The sequence below is a fragment of the Scophthalmus maximus genome, chromosome 8, assembly GCF_022379125.1.
Source record: "Scophthalmus maximus strain ysfricsl-2021 chromosome 8, ASM2237912v1, whole genome shotgun sequence".
In the NCBI taxonomy this organism is placed as follows: domain Eukaryota; kingdom Metazoa; phylum Chordata; class Actinopteri; order Pleuronectiformes; family Scophthalmidae; genus Scophthalmus; species Scophthalmus maximus.
The window spans coordinates 21,592,297-21,613,843 of record NC_061522.1 but is presented as its reverse complement, the minus strand read 5'-3'; the positions used below and the strand labels follow the sequence as shown (position 1 = coordinate 21,613,843).

Here is a 21,547-nt window from a genome sequence, read left to right as displayed (position 1 = left end):
TGCGGAGCCTACAGGGATAAGGAAGTAACCCTCCTCTGTCCTGTCTGCCATTCAGGTAAGAGAAAAATATATAAAAAATGTATGTTTTTATTTTTACTATATTTTCATAAAAATAGGATATGATTGGACACTGATCAAATAATCAGCAGGAATGACAGTCTCAAGTACAGATGTAAAATACAATATTTGACATTTGTCCTGATGTATCATGTCTCTATCTACTAAATAACATTATTACCGCTGGATTTTTATCACTAGTAAGCAAAGCACATAACTACTTTCACTATGTTATTTTTGTAAGTTTGATTAAAATATTTTGTGGTTCACTTCAACATCAGTCAAACAAACGTAATAGGGTAAAAATGCACCTCAAAATTGCACCTATACAGTGCTACTTGAGTGTGTGCACTTCTTCCACAGAACCAACTAAGTACATTGAACGGTTAAGTGAAATTCTATATCTCTTCTGGCAGGAGAGCACAGTTGCACTGAGCTCTATAGGCTCTATAGGCTGATTCTTTATAGCCACTGGACCACATCCAACATTATTGTTAGGTGCGGTCACGAGTGTGCTGCTTTACTGGCAATGATGTTACATTGCACTATAACACAGTGTTCTATCACTTTTGCAAAGCAGAAGCTCCAGCCACTAGATGGTAGCAAAGGCAGATTTGACAGCCTGTGTTGTTATCACTGTACAGGGCCCGTCACTACCCTGTATGATAAACATTTGAATAAGAAGCTCAAAGAGCAATGAAAACTCAAACACCTCTTGGCAAGGCCCCTGCGGTTGGGTCTTCAGGCGAGGCGAAGCGATCTCTGGCGTCAAAAAACTCCTCGTCAGAGCTGCTGTCTCCAAAGCCAGGTGGTGGCTGGAGGATGGGGATTGGCTCCAGCTCCTCAGCCTTATCCTCATCCCCCTCCACTTCCTCCCAGTCCTCTCCTTCGTTATGGTGCAGGGGGCGGGGGAGGCTACGGGCACTGTCGGGGGTGATGTTGGAGCAGAGTTTGTAATAGCAGCGGGCGTCACTCTGGTCAAAGTTAAACACAAATTCCATGTGGGAGGAGGGGGACGATGGATATTCTTGAAAACAGCCCTCCCCACTTAAGCTTCCTCCTTCACCTGCTCTTCTCACCAACTGGTCCATTTCTTTCAACATTTTCCTCCTCCTCCTCCTCAACTCCTCTTCTTCCTCCTCCTCATCATCGCTGGCCTCCGGAGGGCTCGGCAAGAAGTCCACGAGGCGAGAGAGCTCCGCAAAGCACAGGGAGCTCTCATCAGAGCAGGGGTCACTTGAACATTTTTGGACGCAGTGAAGGCTCTGAGAGGTGGAGGCCGGTGCATCGAGGTGAGGATCGGCTCCGTCGCCTGACCTCCTGTAGTGCCCTCCTTCTCTGTCGTGACTTGTGAAGTGCATGAGAGGGTGGAAGTGAGCTGGTGGAGGGGCGAGGAGGTGAGGCTGGGCGTAACTATGAGAATAAGGGTAAACCTGAAGGGGTGAGAGGACGTCGGGGTGAGTTTGCGAGGGAGCAATGAGATGGCTAGAGGAAGAAGAACACATTAGTAAATCGTCTTCCTCCAAAGCGTCGAGGGAGTCGCTGGAGGGGCTGGTGAGGACACGAGAGTCTGTTTGACAAGAATCTGATGGATCTGATAAGGAAGGCTGCTCCTCTGCTGCTTGCACCTCTTCTCCCACCCCAACCTTCACTTCTCCTCCCACTTTTTCCAATTGTTCTTGTGAGACATCGTTTGTCACCTCAATCTGTATTCGTCCACCATCCTGCACTCCTGTCTCCGTCTTGTACTCAGCTTCTTCATTCTTACCCTCTGTTTTCTTGTCAAGCAAAGACTTTTCCTTTTCGGTGTCAGCATCCTTCTCTTCATTTTGTTTTTTATCTTCCCAAGATTTCTCTTTCCCATCTTTGACTCTCCTTCTGTCTTTTCTTTTTCTTCCATCCGGATCAGATGAGGATCTGGCGCGAGGGCAGGGCTTCTCTTTGAGCGACACCAGGGTGACTAGTGGTTCCATGTCTAGGTCGGATGAGTCATCTGAGTCACTGCAGCACCGGGACACGTAACCTGTGAATATGAATGAACACACATTAGGATTTGAAATTGACTTACTGCAGTGGGGGCAATGTCTACAAAATTGGCATATGATAGTTTGTGTGAGACATTGTGATGGCCGATGTGAGTGGGCCATGGTAGTTGGTGGGGTCGGGGGTACATGACAAAAATTAATCATTAGCAATGCAGTGTAAAGAACATCTTGCAGCAGGTTCTCATTAACTGGTGCTGAGCATCACTGTTGACAGTTAAAATAAAAAAAACGTGCTAGTGGTTCATTGCTGTTAAACCTGAATGTTGTCAGTTTGTCTCTCTTTGCACACAGATATCAGTAATTGTCAAAGATTTTTTTAGAAGTTCATGGGAGAAGAATTCACACTCTGTAACACCACTGTACAACCACACGTTTTTCTGCAGTTCCAACAAATCTGACAGATTGAGAAATCATAGTGTCACGTCACTGTCAGGAAGGACATTCTCCAAAATGAACTTTCATTCATATCATATAAGATTAAACCTGGCATGCACCCAACACTGTTCAACTGTCAGCCATCTGCAATGGATGATGGTCTGGTCCATCGGCCCAACCCAAGATGTCTGCACACTGTAAATCAATGGCTGTATATTACTGTATACATGTGTTTCCTTTGTACCTTCCTCAGCGGACACTCTGTGTTTCTTGGGGTCATCTATCCAGGGAAAGATGTTGAGGCTGGGGTCAACAAACACTCGACAGTAGCCTGCTATTAGGCAGGACATATCTTTGGCCGCCATAGACTCCAACAGTAATGTGATGGGCTTTGTGTAAGAGAGAGGAGACAAGATGATATGAGATGAGATGAGGAAAGAGAGGAAGTCAAAAGATGACACACTTAATGTACAGTTCACATAATCCTGTTGTATCCAAAAGGGTCACAATACCGATGAAAAAGTAATTATACTTCTGTTAATACTGAAGTCTGCACATCATGTACACAAAAAAAATACAGATCAGGAAAATATTTTTGAAGTCATTAATCACCATTATAAAACAGCTACAACGGTAGCTCATAATGCTAATAGCAGTATTCCTAAGCTTTTGAAGAGGTCCGGCTGGTAGAGGTTTGACTTGTTCGCAACCAGATCTCCAACGAGGCTAAACCTTCCATGTCCAAACTATAGATGCATCAAAACAGTCACATTACACTTTTTAAGATGCAAAATATCCCAACACAAGTCAAATACAGACAGGGCACCACAAAGGTGAATGAATACTGTACTATAATTGGTGCACAACCTTATATGACCCACCTTTGTAGCAGTATCTGATTCAGTTACTTCAAAGCAAAAGTGCTTATAGTATTGTGTGTGTGCGATTGTGTGTGTGTGTCTGTGTGATTGTGTGTGTGTGTGTGTGTGTGTGTGTGTATTCCTGCTCTTACCTTGATGTCCTGCAGGTATATTTTGACCAGGCTGACCTTATCTGATTCGGGCAGCAGCTCGATGCGTGTGATGCAGGTGAACTCTGTGAGGGCGGACAGGATACTAAGCTTGTGGTTCACCACCTGGCTCACCCCGTACCGTGCCCCCACCAGCAGGGTCACCATCGACTCCCTGTCCTGGAGCTTTAGAACGGGGGAGGATTTTTTTTTTAGAAGAGAGACGGGGGAGAAATCACAGAGACCTCAATCAAACAAATCTCATAAACAAAAATCAATTCAACATGTACAATTTACCGTCCCAAACACTACCATCATGGTGGCACTGAAGGATTTGCCTCCAAATGACTTGAGATCGGCCAGCTCCTCCAGATAGTTTATCCGTGCCTGGTTGACCGACAGGCTCTTCTGCTTGGGGTCGTTCTGGGTCTGGCTCTTCTTCATGTGGTAGCTGATGGCCTTCCTCAGATCTTTCTCTCGCATGTTCCTCAACAATGTAGATGACACAAAGTTCTCTATGCCCCACGTCTTCCTGGAGCAAAGAGGAAAACACAGATTGAGGGGAAGTCTTTACAGGACTGTTGGAGGGCTGAACCTAATGTTTACATGTGTATGAAAGAAAGGAATATAGGGTAAAAGTTAGAACCCCCGCTTTGTCTGTGCGAACTGAATAAAGCCTGCAGTGTACAGTATTGGACAGTATTAGTATTTAACGGGAAAATAATAGAGAAATAATTTAATATAATATTTGCATCGTAGTATTCACGTCTGCACTGAGGTTATGTAATGGTTGCTATTCCTTTTAGCCCTGAAACATTGTTGGATCTTGTTAGACATTCAGAAATTTGAAGTGACTATATTTTGGCCATTTACAGGTTAATTTTAATTTGGGGGGGGTTTGAGTTACATATTGTAATGTTCAAAATACACATTTCTTTTGTCTCATAGCCTACATTTGCTCGGCCAGAATACGTACTGGATCCCCTCCATTGGAAATTGATTTCCCTGCAGCAGAAAGCGTACCTATTATCTGGTAATGGGCGGGGTTTATACCGTGACGCGGAGAGAAGTGACTTTTGTAAACAACCAAGGCTGCTGCTGATGAACGAGCATTTGACTAAAAGTGCCTGATATTTTAAAATGTATCCCACAACAACGGCAACACTCTTTCAGAGACATTGTGGAATCATCATCACAGGCATCTCCTCTCTGCTCTAGTCTGATGACATTTTCGCCTCCGGAGGCATTTTGGTCTGAGTCCGTTGGTAACGCCTCTTGGAAATCGAAAATGAACTGAGAGGTCCCAGTATTAGTCTGACTATGCCATGCTACTACATTCCTGCAGCGCCCCAAACCCCCCCTGTCTGCTCTGATTGGTCAACCTCCCAGAGCATGCTAGAATGTCACACCCCTTACCCAGAGGCTTCCTGATCAGCTGTAAGCACCACTGAAGTAATGGTAACAATGGTGTTGGTATAACTGTACCAGTTCGAAGCATTACTAGCTGGTAGGCGGCCGTGCGACATATTGTTTGGTGACGTAGACGCTTTATGGACAAAAGGCAGGGATGCAAACATGTCATCTACTTCAGCAGCAGTGTTTTCTACTGGAGAGGAACTCCCTTTGCTGTAGACTTTGGTCTTTGTAAAACCTTTTTATAAGATACACGAAAGAAAAGAGAAAAGCACTTTAATATCTAATATGGGCACTTAACAGTAATACCACTGGCCAATGCCTAATTGGATGATTATTATAAATATGAACCATGGCTTTTATGAAACCAAGACTCTTCCTGTTATTTCAGGCCGAGTCACTTGTGTTAATTGAGTTGATCCTTCTATATAAATTTGGCCTGAAACACCTTTTGAGCCTTGACTTCATTAATGCCCCTTCAACATGGCCGTACAAGCATGGAAGCCCACTACGTCTTGACCTAATCCTATGTTAATTTTGGTTTAAATTAGTGGCTGAACATGTCATTTAAAATCTGTTCAGGTCTCACATAATGATCTTCAGGTTGGTCTTTGGTGAGTGTCCACAGCTCGCCAACCTCTCCTGGATGTGCAGGGCAGCGAGTCGCAAGGCGGTGTTACACCTCATCTCGACTGCAAAGCGTTCCTGTAGCACATCATTCACCCCCTAACAAAAACAGATGGTAACTAACAAAACATAACATAACAGTAGACATGGTAAGAATGACATGAAAAGTGTGTAAAAAATGTCATCGGAGAAATAGTATTCTAATCCATGCTTTTTAAACAACTGGCAACATTTTCTGAACCTACAAGAAAAAGTAAAAAGCGCACACTGTGGGTAGGATATTTTGGCGCTCCCTTAGCAATGATAAGTGCTCTTTAAATGAAATTTCTTCTTCTTCTTCTTCTTCTTCTTATTATTATTATTAATAATGTTGATTGTTTCTTTCATTCATGCATCATTTACAAGGGATTACTTGTCAAAGGGTCAGTAAGCGATTCTAAAGCAATACAAGTTTTGTAAAAATATGTGAAAATTTCCTCACGGTCTGGGTTTTTTCGGCTCAGCCCAGGCTCTGTTAATCGAAAACAAAACAAATGTTTTGTGAACCGCACCACACAACACTGCGAGTGCAGTTTGTAAACATCACTCGTCGACACACTAAGAGATGTGCTGGCTGGTGGCGCTGCGGCACTAAGGTTTTGGCCTAGTGGTTAGAGGTATGGTCTCCCATACCCGAGGTCGCGGCCGGCCAGAGCAGCAACAGAAAATCACGACAACAACAAAGAGAGAAACAAGGTTTCTCCAAAATCACTTACTGCCCCTTTAAGTGAAAAAAAAATTTGAGGAATTATTGTGAAGGAATAAAACTGATGGGATTTGATGAACATTTCAAAACAAGCTGAATGATCGTGATGAAATGTGTCAGCTGCAGCAGTGCAGTGACTGGACCCTTTGGGTGTGTTACAAGACTTTGTCTCCTAATTTGATTCAGATTCAGAAAGAGAATTTGAAACAGTTCAAACTGATTTCCATCCGTCGTCTAACTGGTCGGGTGAATCACAATCATTCTAATATTGGGTGGATTTCAGACGATGGCTGACAGAAGAGCGCCTGATGCAGCACCACTGAAGCATTTGTCGTTAACGACTGCTGATGTGAAAAGGTCTGTTGAATCTTCTCACAGTAGAGAGTTATAAACAAACCAGGCATTTACATTTTTCTGTCACGTTGATAGAAAGAACAAACTGAGCAGTTTCGCATGCAAATGCGAGTTTGTATGTTGTATTGATGCTGACCAATGATGTGTACTGAATGCTCGGTGTTGCCCTGTTATTCCTTTCATGGATTTCTCCTTGCAGGTCAATAAAAACTAACTAACCAACTACCTGCAGGTAAAGGTATTCGAAGGCTGTGGGATCCTCCTGCAGCAGCGTCTGGAGGTTTCTGTGCAAGAAACAAACACGGAACAGACACCTGTAGTCATGGGCCTCTTTCTTCTGGACCACCTGGAGACACACACAGATGCAGCACTTACTGTATTTTTGTAGATTAAACCACTCTTCGATACTGTAAATACAGTATGTGCATTTGATGATACAGTATGTCTGTGTGTGTATTTGTGTGTACCTGCTGTATCCTCTCCTCATCATGTAGCAGCAGTAGTTTGCTGATACTGTGCTGCTGCTCCAGCACCAGGGAGAAGTGTTCAATACGGCTCAGGGAGAGTTTTTCCTTCAGTGTCATCACAATGTCCTAATGCACACAGAAAGACACGTGTTACGGGCTATATCTAATAAAAGCAGGAAACACATTTGCTGAGGTGAGCTGAGTTGAGGTTGAAAGGAAAACAGCAAATCCAGGATACTGATGTTTTGGATATTCATACTGGTGCAGGCCGAGGGAGCGAGGGAATCACAACAGGTGCATTTTTTAAAAATGAGACTCTTATTTCAATCTAATGTTGTCTCTATTGTACACTTTTATTTTGACATAGAGTTAGGGTTCCTCATACACGGAATATTTTGACCAACAAGGAAGTGAGCATGGAAATTGACTATAGGTTTTGACCAAGGTAAGAATATCAGATAATTTTATCATTTCATAAGCACATTAAAGGTCTCACAGTAAACTCTGAAACCCCCCTAAACACTCTATTAAGGTATTTAAGGCTGTCAGTCTAAGGTAGGAATGGATGTCAGTATGGTAGACTGTCATTGCACAGTACCTTGACCGTGGTGCTGGGTTCAAATTTGAAGGCCTTGGTCTGCCCGTTCTCCAGATAAACCTTCAGCACATTAGGCAGGAAAAGCAGCGAGTTACCCTGCAAGCCAGACAGGGGTCACGGTCAGGGTCAGAGATCAAGGGAAGGTGTCAGACGAAAATATGAGCATCTTAAAGCCTGCTGGTTGAAGGGGATTATAATTAACAAGCTTAACAGGAAAGAGATAAGATAGATCTGGATGCCCTAGATAAACAAGAAGAACATGTATGTAAAAACACGGATAACATTAAATGCACACTGCAGATTCTAACATACTTGCAGTAAGAAAAGAAAGACTTGTCTAATGTTCAGCTCTTCTCGCGGAGCATTTCTTCGCATCATTTTCTCTGGTCCGTTTCTGTCTGCCAGGTTTGTTTGCTGTGGTGACTAATTTTTCCCAGCCATCCCATCCCTGTTCTCTTATGGTTTTAGAAAGTGTTTTTCTGTATTGACATTGTGTTATAATGCAACATTGATGTCTGAATGATTCGAAGTTCAAATGGAGAGCTTTCAAATTTAAGAAAGCCTCTCCCTTGACAACCTCCTCATATTTCATTTCTCTTGTCTTCTCTTCCTTTTAACAATGGCGACAATGCCCCCCCCCCCCCCCCTCCCTCTGCCTCGCTCTCCCTAATCTGATGTTTACTGTCCTGTAATCACAGACATAAAGACTGGAGGATGAGGAAGATATCGATCCGTGTTTTCGCTGTAATTAGTAATGGGCACTCCGGCCCGTGGTTTTCCTCATCCAGTTTATTTCACATCCGCTGGCAGGGTGGCTGCACCTGATTATAACGAATCCCATTTCAAAGCACCGTCTATTGTCAGAAATTTTGATTTATCAAAATCTAGGAGAGTTTAACTACGCGGTTCACAAGAGGGTTTCCAAGATAACTGTGATAAGTCACGAGATGAATACAGAAATAAGAAGGAGAAAGTGATTGAAATCCATTTCACAACATTACATCTATTGATCTTTTTCTTGTGAAATGTTCCTAATTTTGCACATCCTCAGGCCTCTAAAAATCCAAATTAAATCTTGCTTTGGTTGATCTCCTTAGAATACCTGTCTCAAATCAAAACCTATACAATATAATACATGATACAGTGTTTATCAGGATTAAACCACAAATATCTCAGTTGGCAAAGATATTTCCCCAGTCTTACCAGCAGATGGATTTGCTATATATCTACGGCAACTCTTAGTTTTTTTGTATTAATTCTTTATTTGGAAAGATGGTTTGAAAGTGCCTTGTCAACTGGTTTTCTTCCTCTGGCCACCGAGGTTGACAGATTCAAAAATATTGAAGAGAAAAAGAGATTGCATGAGCTCTATTTTGACAGTAAATTGTCAATGAAATGCCTTGACAAAACTGACCGCAATAGTCTGTTGTACAGATGATCCAAAACAAAATTGTTGTTTGATTTTGATAAATTTGTTCATGAAAGATTGGAAGTGTGATAGAAGTGTGCCAGATACATCAATTAATTAGCATTAACTCCAGTGTAATGAAGTAAATGTTGTTGCTGGTGAAGTATGAATTAATTGTACACAAAGAATGTCTGAATATCTAATTATGAAAGTTTAACTTGGTTCAATTTTCTTGGACTTTTTCTTTTTAAATTGTACTGCTCTCTTGTTCAGGATCATGAGTGGACTGGACATGGTTGCATGCATGAAACAATGATTTAAAGGTAAGCAAAATAAAACATTACTGAACTAATTGCCTGACACTAGACAACATGTCAAAGCTAGGGATATATGAAATGTAAATGAAAAACTGACAATATCTCATGAACTAAAATGTGTGACTAAAAGCCTAGTTCAGAATAAATTGTCATTAGGTTGAAAGGTTCCTCAGCAATCTCAGCAGAAAAGCTACAGCAAAGGAAAAGTGAGCAGAGTAAATAAAGCAGTGTTGGTTCACTTGATGTGGGATGACCAATGGTTGTCGACTACTCCAGTTTACAGGTTGAGGGACTTAACAAGAACACTTTATCAATAACAGCTTTGTCATAATGACAACTGTGACTGGACGGATGATCTGATGATTGATAATGCATGTGATGAATATCAACTCAAGGAAGCACAGCCAAATAGGTGATAATCAGCTTACATTGAAGAAGGGATGGGGGAGTTAAAGCTGGGTTTTAGCATCAAGGTGTGGAACACCAGCACGGCATGTTCTCTTACTCACCTGACAGTGGCCATTGACTTCCACCTCCTGGGCAAAGTGAACTTTCACAGGGTTGGACCTGAGTTTGGCCCTCTTCTCTGGTGTGATGAACGACGACTTTGGGCCCTGGGAGGGAAACAAAATCAATAAATCATGTTTTCTTTTTTTTAATTATAATTAATCAGCACTGAATATGATTGTGTGATGTATACATTTCAGTCAGGCACAGTGAAGTGGAACATATGAGGAGAATAAAAAATGATTTAACTAAAGATATTATTTTATAATTTAATGAATTGAGAATATAAACTCAGATGTGACACCACTCAAGGCTCAAAGCTTGCAGTTTGTTGTTTCATATACTGTAGTTGTTCCTTGTCTCATTTTACTAACATACAACATATACTGCATATCAACATTAAATATGATGTTAATGCAGTGTGTTGAGTATAAGGTTTAACAATGTAAATTAAGGCTGTTTAAATGTTGGCAGATACTATAAAATAATAGGCAATGACAGGGACCATCGTGTGCACTGGGTACTGAATAGCAGATCTGCAAATATTGCCAAAAATAGAAAACCGGGAATAAAACATTAATCACAGTACCTCGATACACTCATACATTATTAGAAATACAAAATGGATGGAGCATCCATTACAGCATCCTAATACAGTTTTGGCATTCTGCAGACCTATCAAGGGATATACTTCCAAGTACATGTACTCAGTAGCAAACATAAGCACACTGATTCCTTCATTAATACACGCAGTTGGTGAACTGAGGGCACTAGAAACTTAAATCACTGTCTCATTGTAATTAAAGTCTTGATTTAGACTATCGGTTCAGAGCTCCTGTGATGTTTTGTAACCATCAACACAGCAGCTATGAATATTTTCTGGGAAACGTTCATAAATCCTTGCAGTTCAGCAATGATTTCTTGGAGGAGCTGGTGAGCGATGAATCAGATGGTGAAGGTGCCTCCATCAGCAGAGCTGCTGATGAGACCCAATGAGGAGCAGCCACTTGATTACCGATGTGCTTCACATTAGTGCAAACACATACGTCAACTTCACAGGTACAGCACACACACACACACACACACACACACACACACACACACACACACACACACACACACACACACGCACACGCACACGCACACGCACACAGATTGTGTGATGATTAGATTGAGTAATCAGGACAGAGTGTGTGCCCAAAGGAAGAGCTGTCCATCTGAGTTTGTGGGGCGAGAGGTGGGGGTGACGAGGGTGTAACATGTTGTCACTGTTCACAATGATGTAGTGGTAGGACCTTGTGGTAGGATACTTGTTACCGATGAGGCTTGACCCCAAACCTCATTGACATGCGGATTAAGGGGGTTTATTGACAACAGCATTTTAGAGTCCAATGTGTATATACTGTAGTATACAGTATGAATGGTATGTACTCATGTGTAAATACACTGCACAGGCTTATGTATGTATTTTTACAACCTAATGTTTATCTAAATTTCTGCTGAAAGGGGCCAGCCATTATCCAGTTATCAAAGTGTCAATCAGTGTAACTTTGTGTGTAATGGAGTGTTTCTGTTATGTGTGGTAAGCTGGATTCAACAGACTCACCAGCATTGTTCTGAGGACCGTCATTGTCAAGGTATCTTGACACTCCCTGAAATACAAAAAGGGACGGTGGTGAGGTTAGACAAGGCGCGCATAACTCAATTCTAAACAGAAGTCTGTGGCGTGTGTACCAAACGATGCTGCATGTGCGCGTGTTTGTGAATACAGCTGTCGGTTTGGACCTGATTATTTCGGCAGCTTGCTCCGGGGTCAGGTCATCGACTGCGACGTTATTGATCTTCACAAGCTGGTCGCCGGGGACGAGCCGGCCATCTGCAGGACCACCTGCGCACACAAAATGCCCTTGTGTTGTCAAGCCTGAGGCTGTTCAATTGGCCTGCATTCATTCTGCAACTTGAGTTGATGAGAGACAGTAGCTTGTGCTTTCATCTCACACAGATGCATATTCATTTCATTTTTGCTTAATTTTTTGGGATTTACAATGCTCTCCAGATCAAATTGTCCCACTGCAGACAGACCAGAAATCCAGGTTAATTCAATCATTAGCTATCAAACAACTACAGTACTGTATACATACTGTATCCTTATTCATTTATACCTTTACTCTTTCCATTTAACATCAGCATCACCTTTCCTTGATTATTCATCATTAAAGTACATGATTAAGGTATTGTTTAGGCACAAATTAGGGCTGATTTAAACCACCCAGCATCCCTTAAAACTTATTCTTTATGACTACCATTCTAAAGTTTATATTATCTTCAAATTATTATACATTTTTATTTCTAACGTACACTGTACACCACTGTAGAGTTTAAAGAGCAGTTGGCATCTGCTCTCAAACTGCACTGAATTCCTGCTGTCACGACTAAACCCAGTCTAACAATTAGTTAAATAGTAACAAGATGTCATGTATTGATTGGTGTGAATATACAGTTTCCTTTTTTTGTGATAGTCAGTAAAACTTTATAGCTAATGTATTTCTGGTACGCCAGGCCGTTGCCATAGTAATCAACGTCCAAAACAGTATTCGAATGCTTTCTGTGTTTTAAAATATATATATATATATATATATATATATATATATATATATATATATATATATATATATATATATATATATATAAAATTATCATATGTGCATCCCTAAAAATTCCAAATAGTCCAAATTGTAATTTAAGGTAGTCTGACATTGGTTCAGTGCTCAGTTATTTCATTGTGAACCATGTTATCACTAGATAGTTCATCTGTATGAACAAGGAAAGAGAACTGCTGGCAGATCTGAAATTATTTCAAATCAAGGATTCTTATTTTACTGTCAAGAAAGATACTGCAGCACATGCCAGTGACAGATTGAGTCAAAACTCAGCAGGTCCAATGGAGGCAGGACCAACAATGTGTGTGTGTGTGTGTGTGTGTGTTTGAGACCGACGAAAGCAGATGTCGCTCCCTGGACCTCAGGGGCTCGTGGCTATGCAGACTTTTTAAGTGATTGCCTCCCCCCAATTCAAAATCATCTCCTCATTCCAAAAAAGCATGCAAGAGGGGAGCTATCATCTGTCAAATGCATTCAGTTATTAAGTATTAATAAGGAATGCGAACAAGAGTGAGTAGATCAATATTATTGATTGGTGTTCCAAAACTGATACAGATTTTGCAACTTCACCTCTGTTCATTATTTTAGCTCTCTATTTTTTTATTTCTACTTTTATGGCGATTACTTGTGTTGTGTGCCTATTGTCTCTTTAGACTCACGGAAATCTTGTTGCTTGAACCTCAAAAGGGAGACAGATATCTTCAACCCCTAGCTGGCGAAATAATAAGATTCAACTCACAGAAACACTGGATACAAACAAATATTTTCTAAATTGGACAAATCACAATTTAGAGCAATACACTGGCAATGTGTTCACACCACACAGGAGTCAGGTAAAACGTAAGTGCATTCATTAATGATTTACTGGGTGTGGCACATACGCTGGCATCAGCATTAAAAGGCAATTAATCATAAAATGAGTTAGATATTTGAGTTGCCCTTCTTGCTGTAGAACTACAGTGGTGTGACAACAAGGTTACATTAATTTCTGTGGAAGCTACACAACTTTTCCTGGGCTGCTCTTCTTATACTGTACATGCTGGTGCAGGGCTGCTCAGGTGCAGAGCTGCAGCTGTGTATGTTGGGCAGGAGGTACTGACAAAGCAGACCAGAACACTGCAGACCCTGCCGATGGAAACTGACCATAGACTTGGATCTCAGTGGAGGAATGAGTCAAAGCTGATGCAGAGGAACCAAGCAGACACACAGTAGCTGGAGTGAAGATGCAATGTCAGCTATGAAACCAAACTCCCCGACACTGTGTGATGAAGTGTTCCTTTTCCACCTGTACATCTGTGTACAGAAGACCCTCATACAGTATAAACACAACAAGGTTTGTAGACCAGATTCACAATTCAGTCATCTGCTTCATTCAGCAGGGGGAGGAGCTGAGCATTCAATAACTACGTCATACCTGGGGCGACCTCATGTACCAGGATAGGGCTTTGGGAGGAGAGGGTGAGGCCGTGGGAGTTAAGGGTCGGGTCCCGTTGAATCTGAATGTTAAAGCGGAAGGGGAAATTCCTCTGATCAGAGCCACTTGACTCGGCTGTCTTCCCGTCCACTGCAACCCGGTCTCTGGAGAGGAACAGGCATACAGCTGTAAGTTCTGAATGACAGCTTACTACAGTATTTCCAATTCTGTTTTGGAAATGTCATCAGTTCTAATATGCAAGAATATTAAGGATAGAACGAACAGCTTCAACAGACAGTAGCAAAACCAAGCACAGATGGAAAAGGCTCATTCAAATGGCTTGGTGGGTCACTGATGTGGACTTAGGTTCCGCCCTGTCCAATGACACACAGCTCAGATGAAATGGAGACTCTAACTGATGAAACTGAATAAGAGAGTTTCACCTGGTCAGAGAGTGAGACCTGCTGCCTAAGTCCCGGGACCGCCTCAGCCATCGTCCCACCACCTGCTCCACCCGGCTGGTCCTACGGGATGGGGAGCGGCTCCTGTCCTGCACCTCCATTTACCTGGCATGGGAGAACGGGTCAAATGAGTCATAACTGGTGTCATGATGATTTTTTTTTTTAAATTTGCAAGACACAAACCAGAAACAATAGCAAATCAAACAGGCAAGTTTGTCAGATAGTTTTGTCAGATCAGAATATACACACACACACACACACACCAAGCCATTAGGGTTGGCAGTGGGACTTCTGGGTATCAGACATGGACTGAGACCAACAATGATGTCACTTGTGGCTTAAGGGGATCCTAATAGGCTCTCAGCCCCTCCCTGCCCCTGTTTACATTCTGTGTTCAATTCTCAGTATCAGTACGTCCTAATGTCCAATAACAATGGTGTTTCCATGAGTGTCTGTTGCGTCTGCTGTGAGCACGGTGGTTGTCATAAATGATTTTTGACAGTGGTGGTAGTTGGTGGGATGGGTGTAATGGACATGGCTTACCTCTGGTGTCTCTGAGGTTGAGTCAGGCTAATGCATGGGCCCACGGTAGAGACTTAATGGGTCCTTGTGGAACAAGGGGCTCGTACAAAATCAGCCTACATACACATGCACTCTTACAAGGGCATTTGTAAAATGTTATCCTTGACTCCTTCATGGATTTTCATTACATGTGCCTATTGAACATAATGTGATTACCCTCGGCAGACTCATCTACAGCTCTTGCTTTATACAAAATGCCTTCAAAAAGGTAAATCCAAAGCTCATATGAAGCTTCACCAGTCTGATTTAGAAGATTTATTTTGTGTTGCATTGCAGTCTATCAATCAAAATATCATATGGGCCATTTGTCCCTTTTAAGAACTAAGGGTGGATAATGTCCAGCATCATCCACATGAGGATGCACAGGTGCAGCACGCGACATGGGTTTGTCTGTCTTACTTTTCTCATGTAAACAGAAGTCTTCAGTGTCACATATACAGTATTCGTAGAAAAAAACAATTAGTAACCCTGCGTGACGTCACCCATTGTTTTTGCGAACTGCCATTTGGAAGAATTGAGTTTATCATATTGACCAGCGCCATGTTGGATTATTTGAGAGCAGACGTAGGAGAAGGGGGGTTTGACTGAGAGCTTGTCCACTGTGTGGTAGGTACTAGCTGTCAATCATGCTGTATCTATGCTCAATGCATAATTTATCGTCTATTTTACTCTAAATGAGACCATAACAAAATGGACATCATGCTGTATTGAAGAAAGACTTGAAACTAGAGATTGAACCATAAACTCCTGAGGTAAATGTTTACTGACGTTAAAAATCAAGTGAGCAGTAGAGTAATTTTCTTATATACTGCTATAGAAACAGACTTCTTATTGCAACCAGTTAGAAGCCCTCTGCTGGTGATTCCAGAGAATACAGGCTCCAGGCATTGGATTAATTTTCCAGACCCGGTGACTACGTCCATTTTCATACACAATCTAAACACGGCATGTTGTTGTGCTGATGTTTGCATAGTACCCTCCCACTGCAGACGATAACGCAAAAATGGGCAATTTTCAGGGTCTTGCTTTTTGAAAAACAAGCATGCACGCACGCACGCACGCACGCACGCACACACACACACACACACACACACACACACACACACACACACAAACAAGGGAGTCAGACAAAGACTTGGTCATTAGCTGACACCTAATACCCCTCTCACATCATCACAGGCTGAATCTATTCGACTGTTACTGGGAAATAGATGCTGATGGTGAGCGTTCATGTAGATTCACCTTTCTATGAATGAGAGAAGGAAAAGTATGAGGGTGAATGAGCATGTGAGCAAACGGACGAATCATCTGATTTTGCAATGAACCAATTACACAGTGGGCAACGGGTGGAAAAAATTCAAAGAGAAGAAAAATAAGCAAAAGGACAGATGGATGAAAAGAACATAATTGACAAATGCTATGGAAGGATGAATGAATGATAGGATGAAGGAATACAATGGAGGATGGTTGGATGAATGAGAGAAAGACAGCGCATCCCTACCACAAGGAGTAGAGGTGTTTTTGGAAAAAAGTCTGTGAAAATGGGTAATGAGCCAGAGGGATGGATGAGTCCATGAAAACATTTACGGACTGATGGATAGAATGAATGAGTGAATGATCTCAGAAGGCCTGAGCAGCTGCAGGAAGGAATCTCCCTCCAGAAGGATGCTGCTGATGATGAGCATTAGCATCATCCATTAGAGCAAACAAGAGGGCAGGGAGGAGAGGAGGGTAGATGAGACAAGAGAAGAGGCGAGGAGAGTCCACCATGCACAGTATGATGTAACAAGCACAGAAAACTGAATGAGAGGAAGACATATACCATAAAAAAGTGTGATAAAAGGTGAGACAGGAGGAGGGCTTCGTGATGAGAGTGGTGTGTGACACAGTCAGACAGCAATGTCTCCTGGGGGATCTCGAGTCATAAGCACATTATCCATCCATCTGTCTGTGAATACCCCTCTCTCCTGCTTCTGTCTGTCTCTCCCTTTTCATCTGCTTGTCTCCTCACGCCCTTCCATATTTCGCACTCCCTGTTTGCTTTGCTCGCAGAATCTCGCTGCTCAGGTTACAGAGACACAATGCAGTGTGTTCAGGTGTGTCTGTTAGGCTCAGAATAATCCAGCTAGCTAGCTCACCACCAGCAAGGTGATTTACCAGTGAAATGGATACATACAGAAATGTATATGATTTCCAGTGGATATACCTTCTTCTAAAAGTGGATAATCAGTGATGTCTATTCATTTTAAATGTCAAACACCAGGCCGTCACACAAAGCCAATCCTGTCTGATCCCAGAAGAATCTTTTCCTGCTGTGGCTTTCATTGACTATAAGTATATATCAATACTATAGTAAGCAGATAAGTATGTATCTGCCCTGTGGTCTGATCAAATCCACTCTGGTAAGACAGCATTGAGAACGTATAGAAATCACATCAGTCACAAGACACATTACGTTTCTCAACCTTAAACTTTATAAATATTCCCTCACCATGCATCCATTGCTGACCCTTGCAATCCCTGCTATTGGTTTGTTATTTTTTTTTTTACTCATACTTATTGTTATACAGTTGAAATAAGAGATTTGTGAGTCATGACGCAGAATTTGAGCTTTTGTGAAAACTGAGTTTTTAGTAAGGAACTTGCATGACACAGAATAGGACACAAGCGCAATAAACCTCTGATTTACCTCAGGATTTATCAAGCAAACTCTGTGCTGACTAAACACGTTACCATGGTTACCAAATAATCTTGCTGAATAGTTTTCTTATCTTCTGTGGCAGTTCCCACACTTAACACCTGACTTGTGTGAATCTAACAAGTATATTAGCTTTTTTTTTTTTACAATTCATCCATTGATTAGGTGAACTGTTTACCAGTCGCTTCTGGTCATCCCCAGGTGAAGGTTGAAGCAAAGGGGAGATCGTGCTTTTGCGGTAGTAGCCCCCAAACTTAAATGTACTCTATAAATAAATTTGTTTGATTTGATTTGAGGGTCAACAATACATCACACATTCATGCTATAATCAAATATGCACCATTACAAAATCCTTCAGTGGGTCAAGTTTGTGTTCACACCACAGTTGAACTGTTTGTAAGTTAGTTTGTTAGAAAATGCTCCAGTGGATTTCTATCAGAGCAGAAATACAACATGGGGAAAACGCTTCCTTTTACTAGGAGTTGAAATACAATGTTAGTTCTTTGTTTGTCCACTACAGAGAGGTAGAGACAGTTAAAGTAAAAGAGACAAAGCTGTTTTGTGTTGGAGAAATTATTTTTTTCTCCCAATCCTGTTAATGATGTTGTGGTTGAAAGGCACTGGTTTAAGGAGTAGTAGAGCAAGTTGAGGAGCATCTTGACAAACAATAGTTGTATAAAAAGTTACATAATTAGATAATAGATATCATCATCATCATTATCTTCAACTGCTTATCCGGGGTCGGGTCTCGGCGGCAGCAAATTCAGTAGGGGACCCCAAACTTCCCTTTGCCGGGCCACATTAACCAGCTCTGACCGGGGGATCCAGAGGCGTTCCAAGGCCAGTGTGGAGATATAATCTCTCCTCCTAGTCCTGGGTCTACCCCGAGGTCTCTTCCCAGCTGGACGTGCCTGGAACACCTCCCAGGGGAGGCCCCCAGGGGGCATCCTTACCAGTTGCCCGAACCACCTCAACTGTCTCCTTTCTACGCAAAGGAGCAGCGGCTCTACTCCGAGTTCCTCACGGATGACTGAGCTTCTCACCCTATCTCTAAGGGAGACACCAGCCACCATTCTAAGATATCCCATTTCGGCCCCTTGTACCCGCAATCTCGTTTTTTCGGTCACGACCCATCCTTCATGACCATAGGTGAAGGTAGGAACAAAGATTGACCGGTAGATCGAGAGCTTTGCTTTCCGGCTCAGCTCCCTCTTTGTCACAACGGTGCGGCAAAGCGAGTGCAATACCGCCCCCGCTGCTCCAATTCTCCGGCCAATCTCACGCTCCATTGTCCCCTCACTCGCAAACAAGACCCCGAGGTACTTAAACTCCTTCACTTGAGGTAAGGGCTCATCCCCTACCTGGAGTAAACAATCCACCGGTTTCCTGCTGAGAACCATGGGCTCAGATTTAGAGGTGCTGATCCTCATCTCAACCGCTTCACACTCAGCTGCGAACTGATCCAGTGAGTGCTGAAGGTCACAGACCGATGGTGCCATCAGGACCACATCATCTGCAAAGAGCAGTGATGAGATCCCCTCTGATTCCTGTATTTTTAAGGATGAAATTAAATTTTTCTTCATCTTGTACAGACAGCAAATACTGAAACTGTGTTTCCTTAAATGGCCTGTTAATAGATAGTTAGATTAAACAAATTCAACATGTGCTGCCAGGTACTTGTTCTACCTAGTGACCCAGAGGCTGGCAGAGTTACAACACCAAACCTGGCAACCAATCAGAGGACAGGTGTAAGTAATAGGTTCAAAGTTCTACATAAATCTGTTTTCTGTTTTTTATTTTCTGTTTTAATTTTTTTTACAAAGTCACTGTAACACATTGTTAATGACAGCTAGTTGATTCCCTCTGATTCCTGTATTTTTAAGGATGAAATTTAATTTTCTCTTGTACAGACAGCAAATACTGTAACTGTGTTTCCTTAAATGGCCTCTTACTGTAAGCAGGCACTAGGGTGTGTCCTGCACATGTGTTGGTAAAACGTTGCTCCTTGGATTTCATCTAGATTATCTGTCTGTTGTCTCTAAATTTCACATAAATATTTTGCAACCTATCCCACTATTCACTGTGTAATCGCTTGCTTGTGTGTCCCTCTCCCTGTCTTTCTATTAGATTACTGTTTAGCTGTGGGAGGAATCAGGTTTCTCACATTTGTTTCTGTCTCTGTGCCTCTCACACAACTGCAAAGAAAATTCATACTTTACTATGTTAACATATCATTTTTTCCATATCTTACAAATTATATTTTGGATTTGAACGACCCGGATATCCTCCACAGAGCATGTTCATCTTTCAGGATGTTCAGTTGAGTTAATGTGCCCACATCCACACATCATGGAACAGCTAAGATCAAGTAACATTTATAGTCGAAATCACCATTTTTTTCTCATACTGAACAGATTGTATCCCAATTTATAAAAATCACAACATTTTCTTTTTATCAAACATTACATCATACATAATAAATCATGATACAGTACCTATTCTATTAAATTGCAGCAGGAAACTTTAATGACGTCTGCCAGAAATGTTGGACGGGGGCTGGGCAGTAAAACAACTGCTGCAGAGAAACACACTCACAAGCTGATGGCTAGGGCTGCAGCAGCACATTAACAGCAGACTATTCCCCACTGCCCACACTTACGATCCCACCTTATTCATTCACTTTGACAACTGCTCAGTCCCTCTAAACATATTCGTCTTTGTGTCTTTGAATTTTACACATATCCACACCATGTCCAACGTGTCTCACTATGGGTAACGCCCCTTGCGTGCCCTCAACAGAAGCCTTCTATCACATTATGCCAGCCTATTGGCTTGCCCTGATGTTGTGTATGACGTAGGCGGTGACAGCTCTCCTATATAAGGGGTAGGCGTACCGACATTCATCATTCAATAAACATCCCACCTCTTCCTCGCTTCACCAAAGCAAGGAGGGCGGTCTGGTGAGACACTCGCTCATGCTACTCAGAGAACCGGGGTTATGCAAATAACTTGAAGTTCTCTTTGATAGCATTCGTTTCGTGTCTCACTATGGGATATACTGACTCCCGGATTGCTCCAAACAACGTACAGGGACCAGCCACAGTAAAACTCACTGTAGCGCCACCCCCTCACCCCGAGACACCCCCACACTCAGCACTGAGTGAGCCAGTGAGGGAACATGCTCAAACCGTCAGGTGCGAAGTGCATACAAGCCTCATTCACCGATAGAGCGTGAATTTCCCCCACCCTCTTTGCAGAGGATAGGGCAACCAGCAGTGCCGTTTTTAACGACACCAACTTCAAATCCACCTGTCTCAGGGGTTCAAAAGGTGTCAGTGAGATAGCTTCCAGGACTATAGGAAGATCCCATGATGTGGCCATAGACCTCACCGAAGGCAATTTTCTACGAGCCCCCTTCATAAACCGACCCACCAGAGGTTGTTGACCCACTGTGTGACCATCAAACCCCACATGGCAAGCCGAAATAGCAGCCAAATAGACCTTGATTGTGTAAAAACGCCTTGCCTTTCTCAAGCAATTCTTGCAAAAACGACAATATTGATAACACAGAGCACTGGAAGGGAATAACATTGCTCTGTGTACACCAATTCTCAAACACCCCCCACTTACAGTCATATAATGACCTAGTGGACAGGGCTCTGGTGATTGTATCAATAACGTTCTGAGGAAGACCCTCAGATTGGACCTCTCAGGGGCCAAACCCATAGAGCCAGTCTCTCTGGGTGAGGGTGGAATATTTCTCCCTGCGCCTGCGACAGTAGGTCTCTGCAGAGGGGCAGCGGAGCTGGC

The 21,547-nt window shown here is 42.4% G+C and overlaps 1 protein-coding gene across 1 annotated transcript in view; it reads right to left on the bottom strand.

The window, feature by feature from the left end:
* The window catches only part of LOC118312084 (FERM and PDZ domain-containing protein 1), a 41,840-nt gene that overhangs the window by 6,564 nt on the left and 13,729 nt on the right, over window positions 1–21,547 (bottom strand). Inside the window, exons 3-15 of the mRNA XM_035636380.2 lie at window positions 14,440–14,562; window positions 13,997–14,160; window positions 11,708–11,810; window positions 11,529–11,574; window positions 9,925–10,029; window positions 7,691–7,786; window positions 7,093–7,218; window positions 6,852–6,971; window positions 5,489–5,625; window positions 3,799–4,018; window positions 3,490–3,672; window positions 2,722–2,866; window positions 770–2,080 (exon numbers count right to left, since the gene is read on the bottom strand). Coding sequence (XP_035492273.2) covers window positions 770–2,080; window positions 2,722–2,866; window positions 3,490–3,672; window positions 3,799–4,018; window positions 5,489–5,625; window positions 6,852–6,971; window positions 7,093–7,218; window positions 7,691–7,786; window positions 9,925–10,029; window positions 11,529–11,574; window positions 11,708–11,810; window positions 13,997–14,160; window positions 14,440–14,558 — 2,875 coding nt within the window. The 5' untranslated portion in view covers window positions 14,559–14,562. The remainder of the gene's footprint in view (window positions 1–769; window positions 2,081–2,721; window positions 2,867–3,489; window positions 3,673–3,798; window positions 4,019–5,488; window positions 5,626–6,851; window positions 6,972–7,092; window positions 7,219–7,690; window positions 7,787–9,924; window positions 10,030–11,528; window positions 11,575–11,707; window positions 11,811–13,996; window positions 14,161–14,439; window positions 14,563–21,547) is intronic.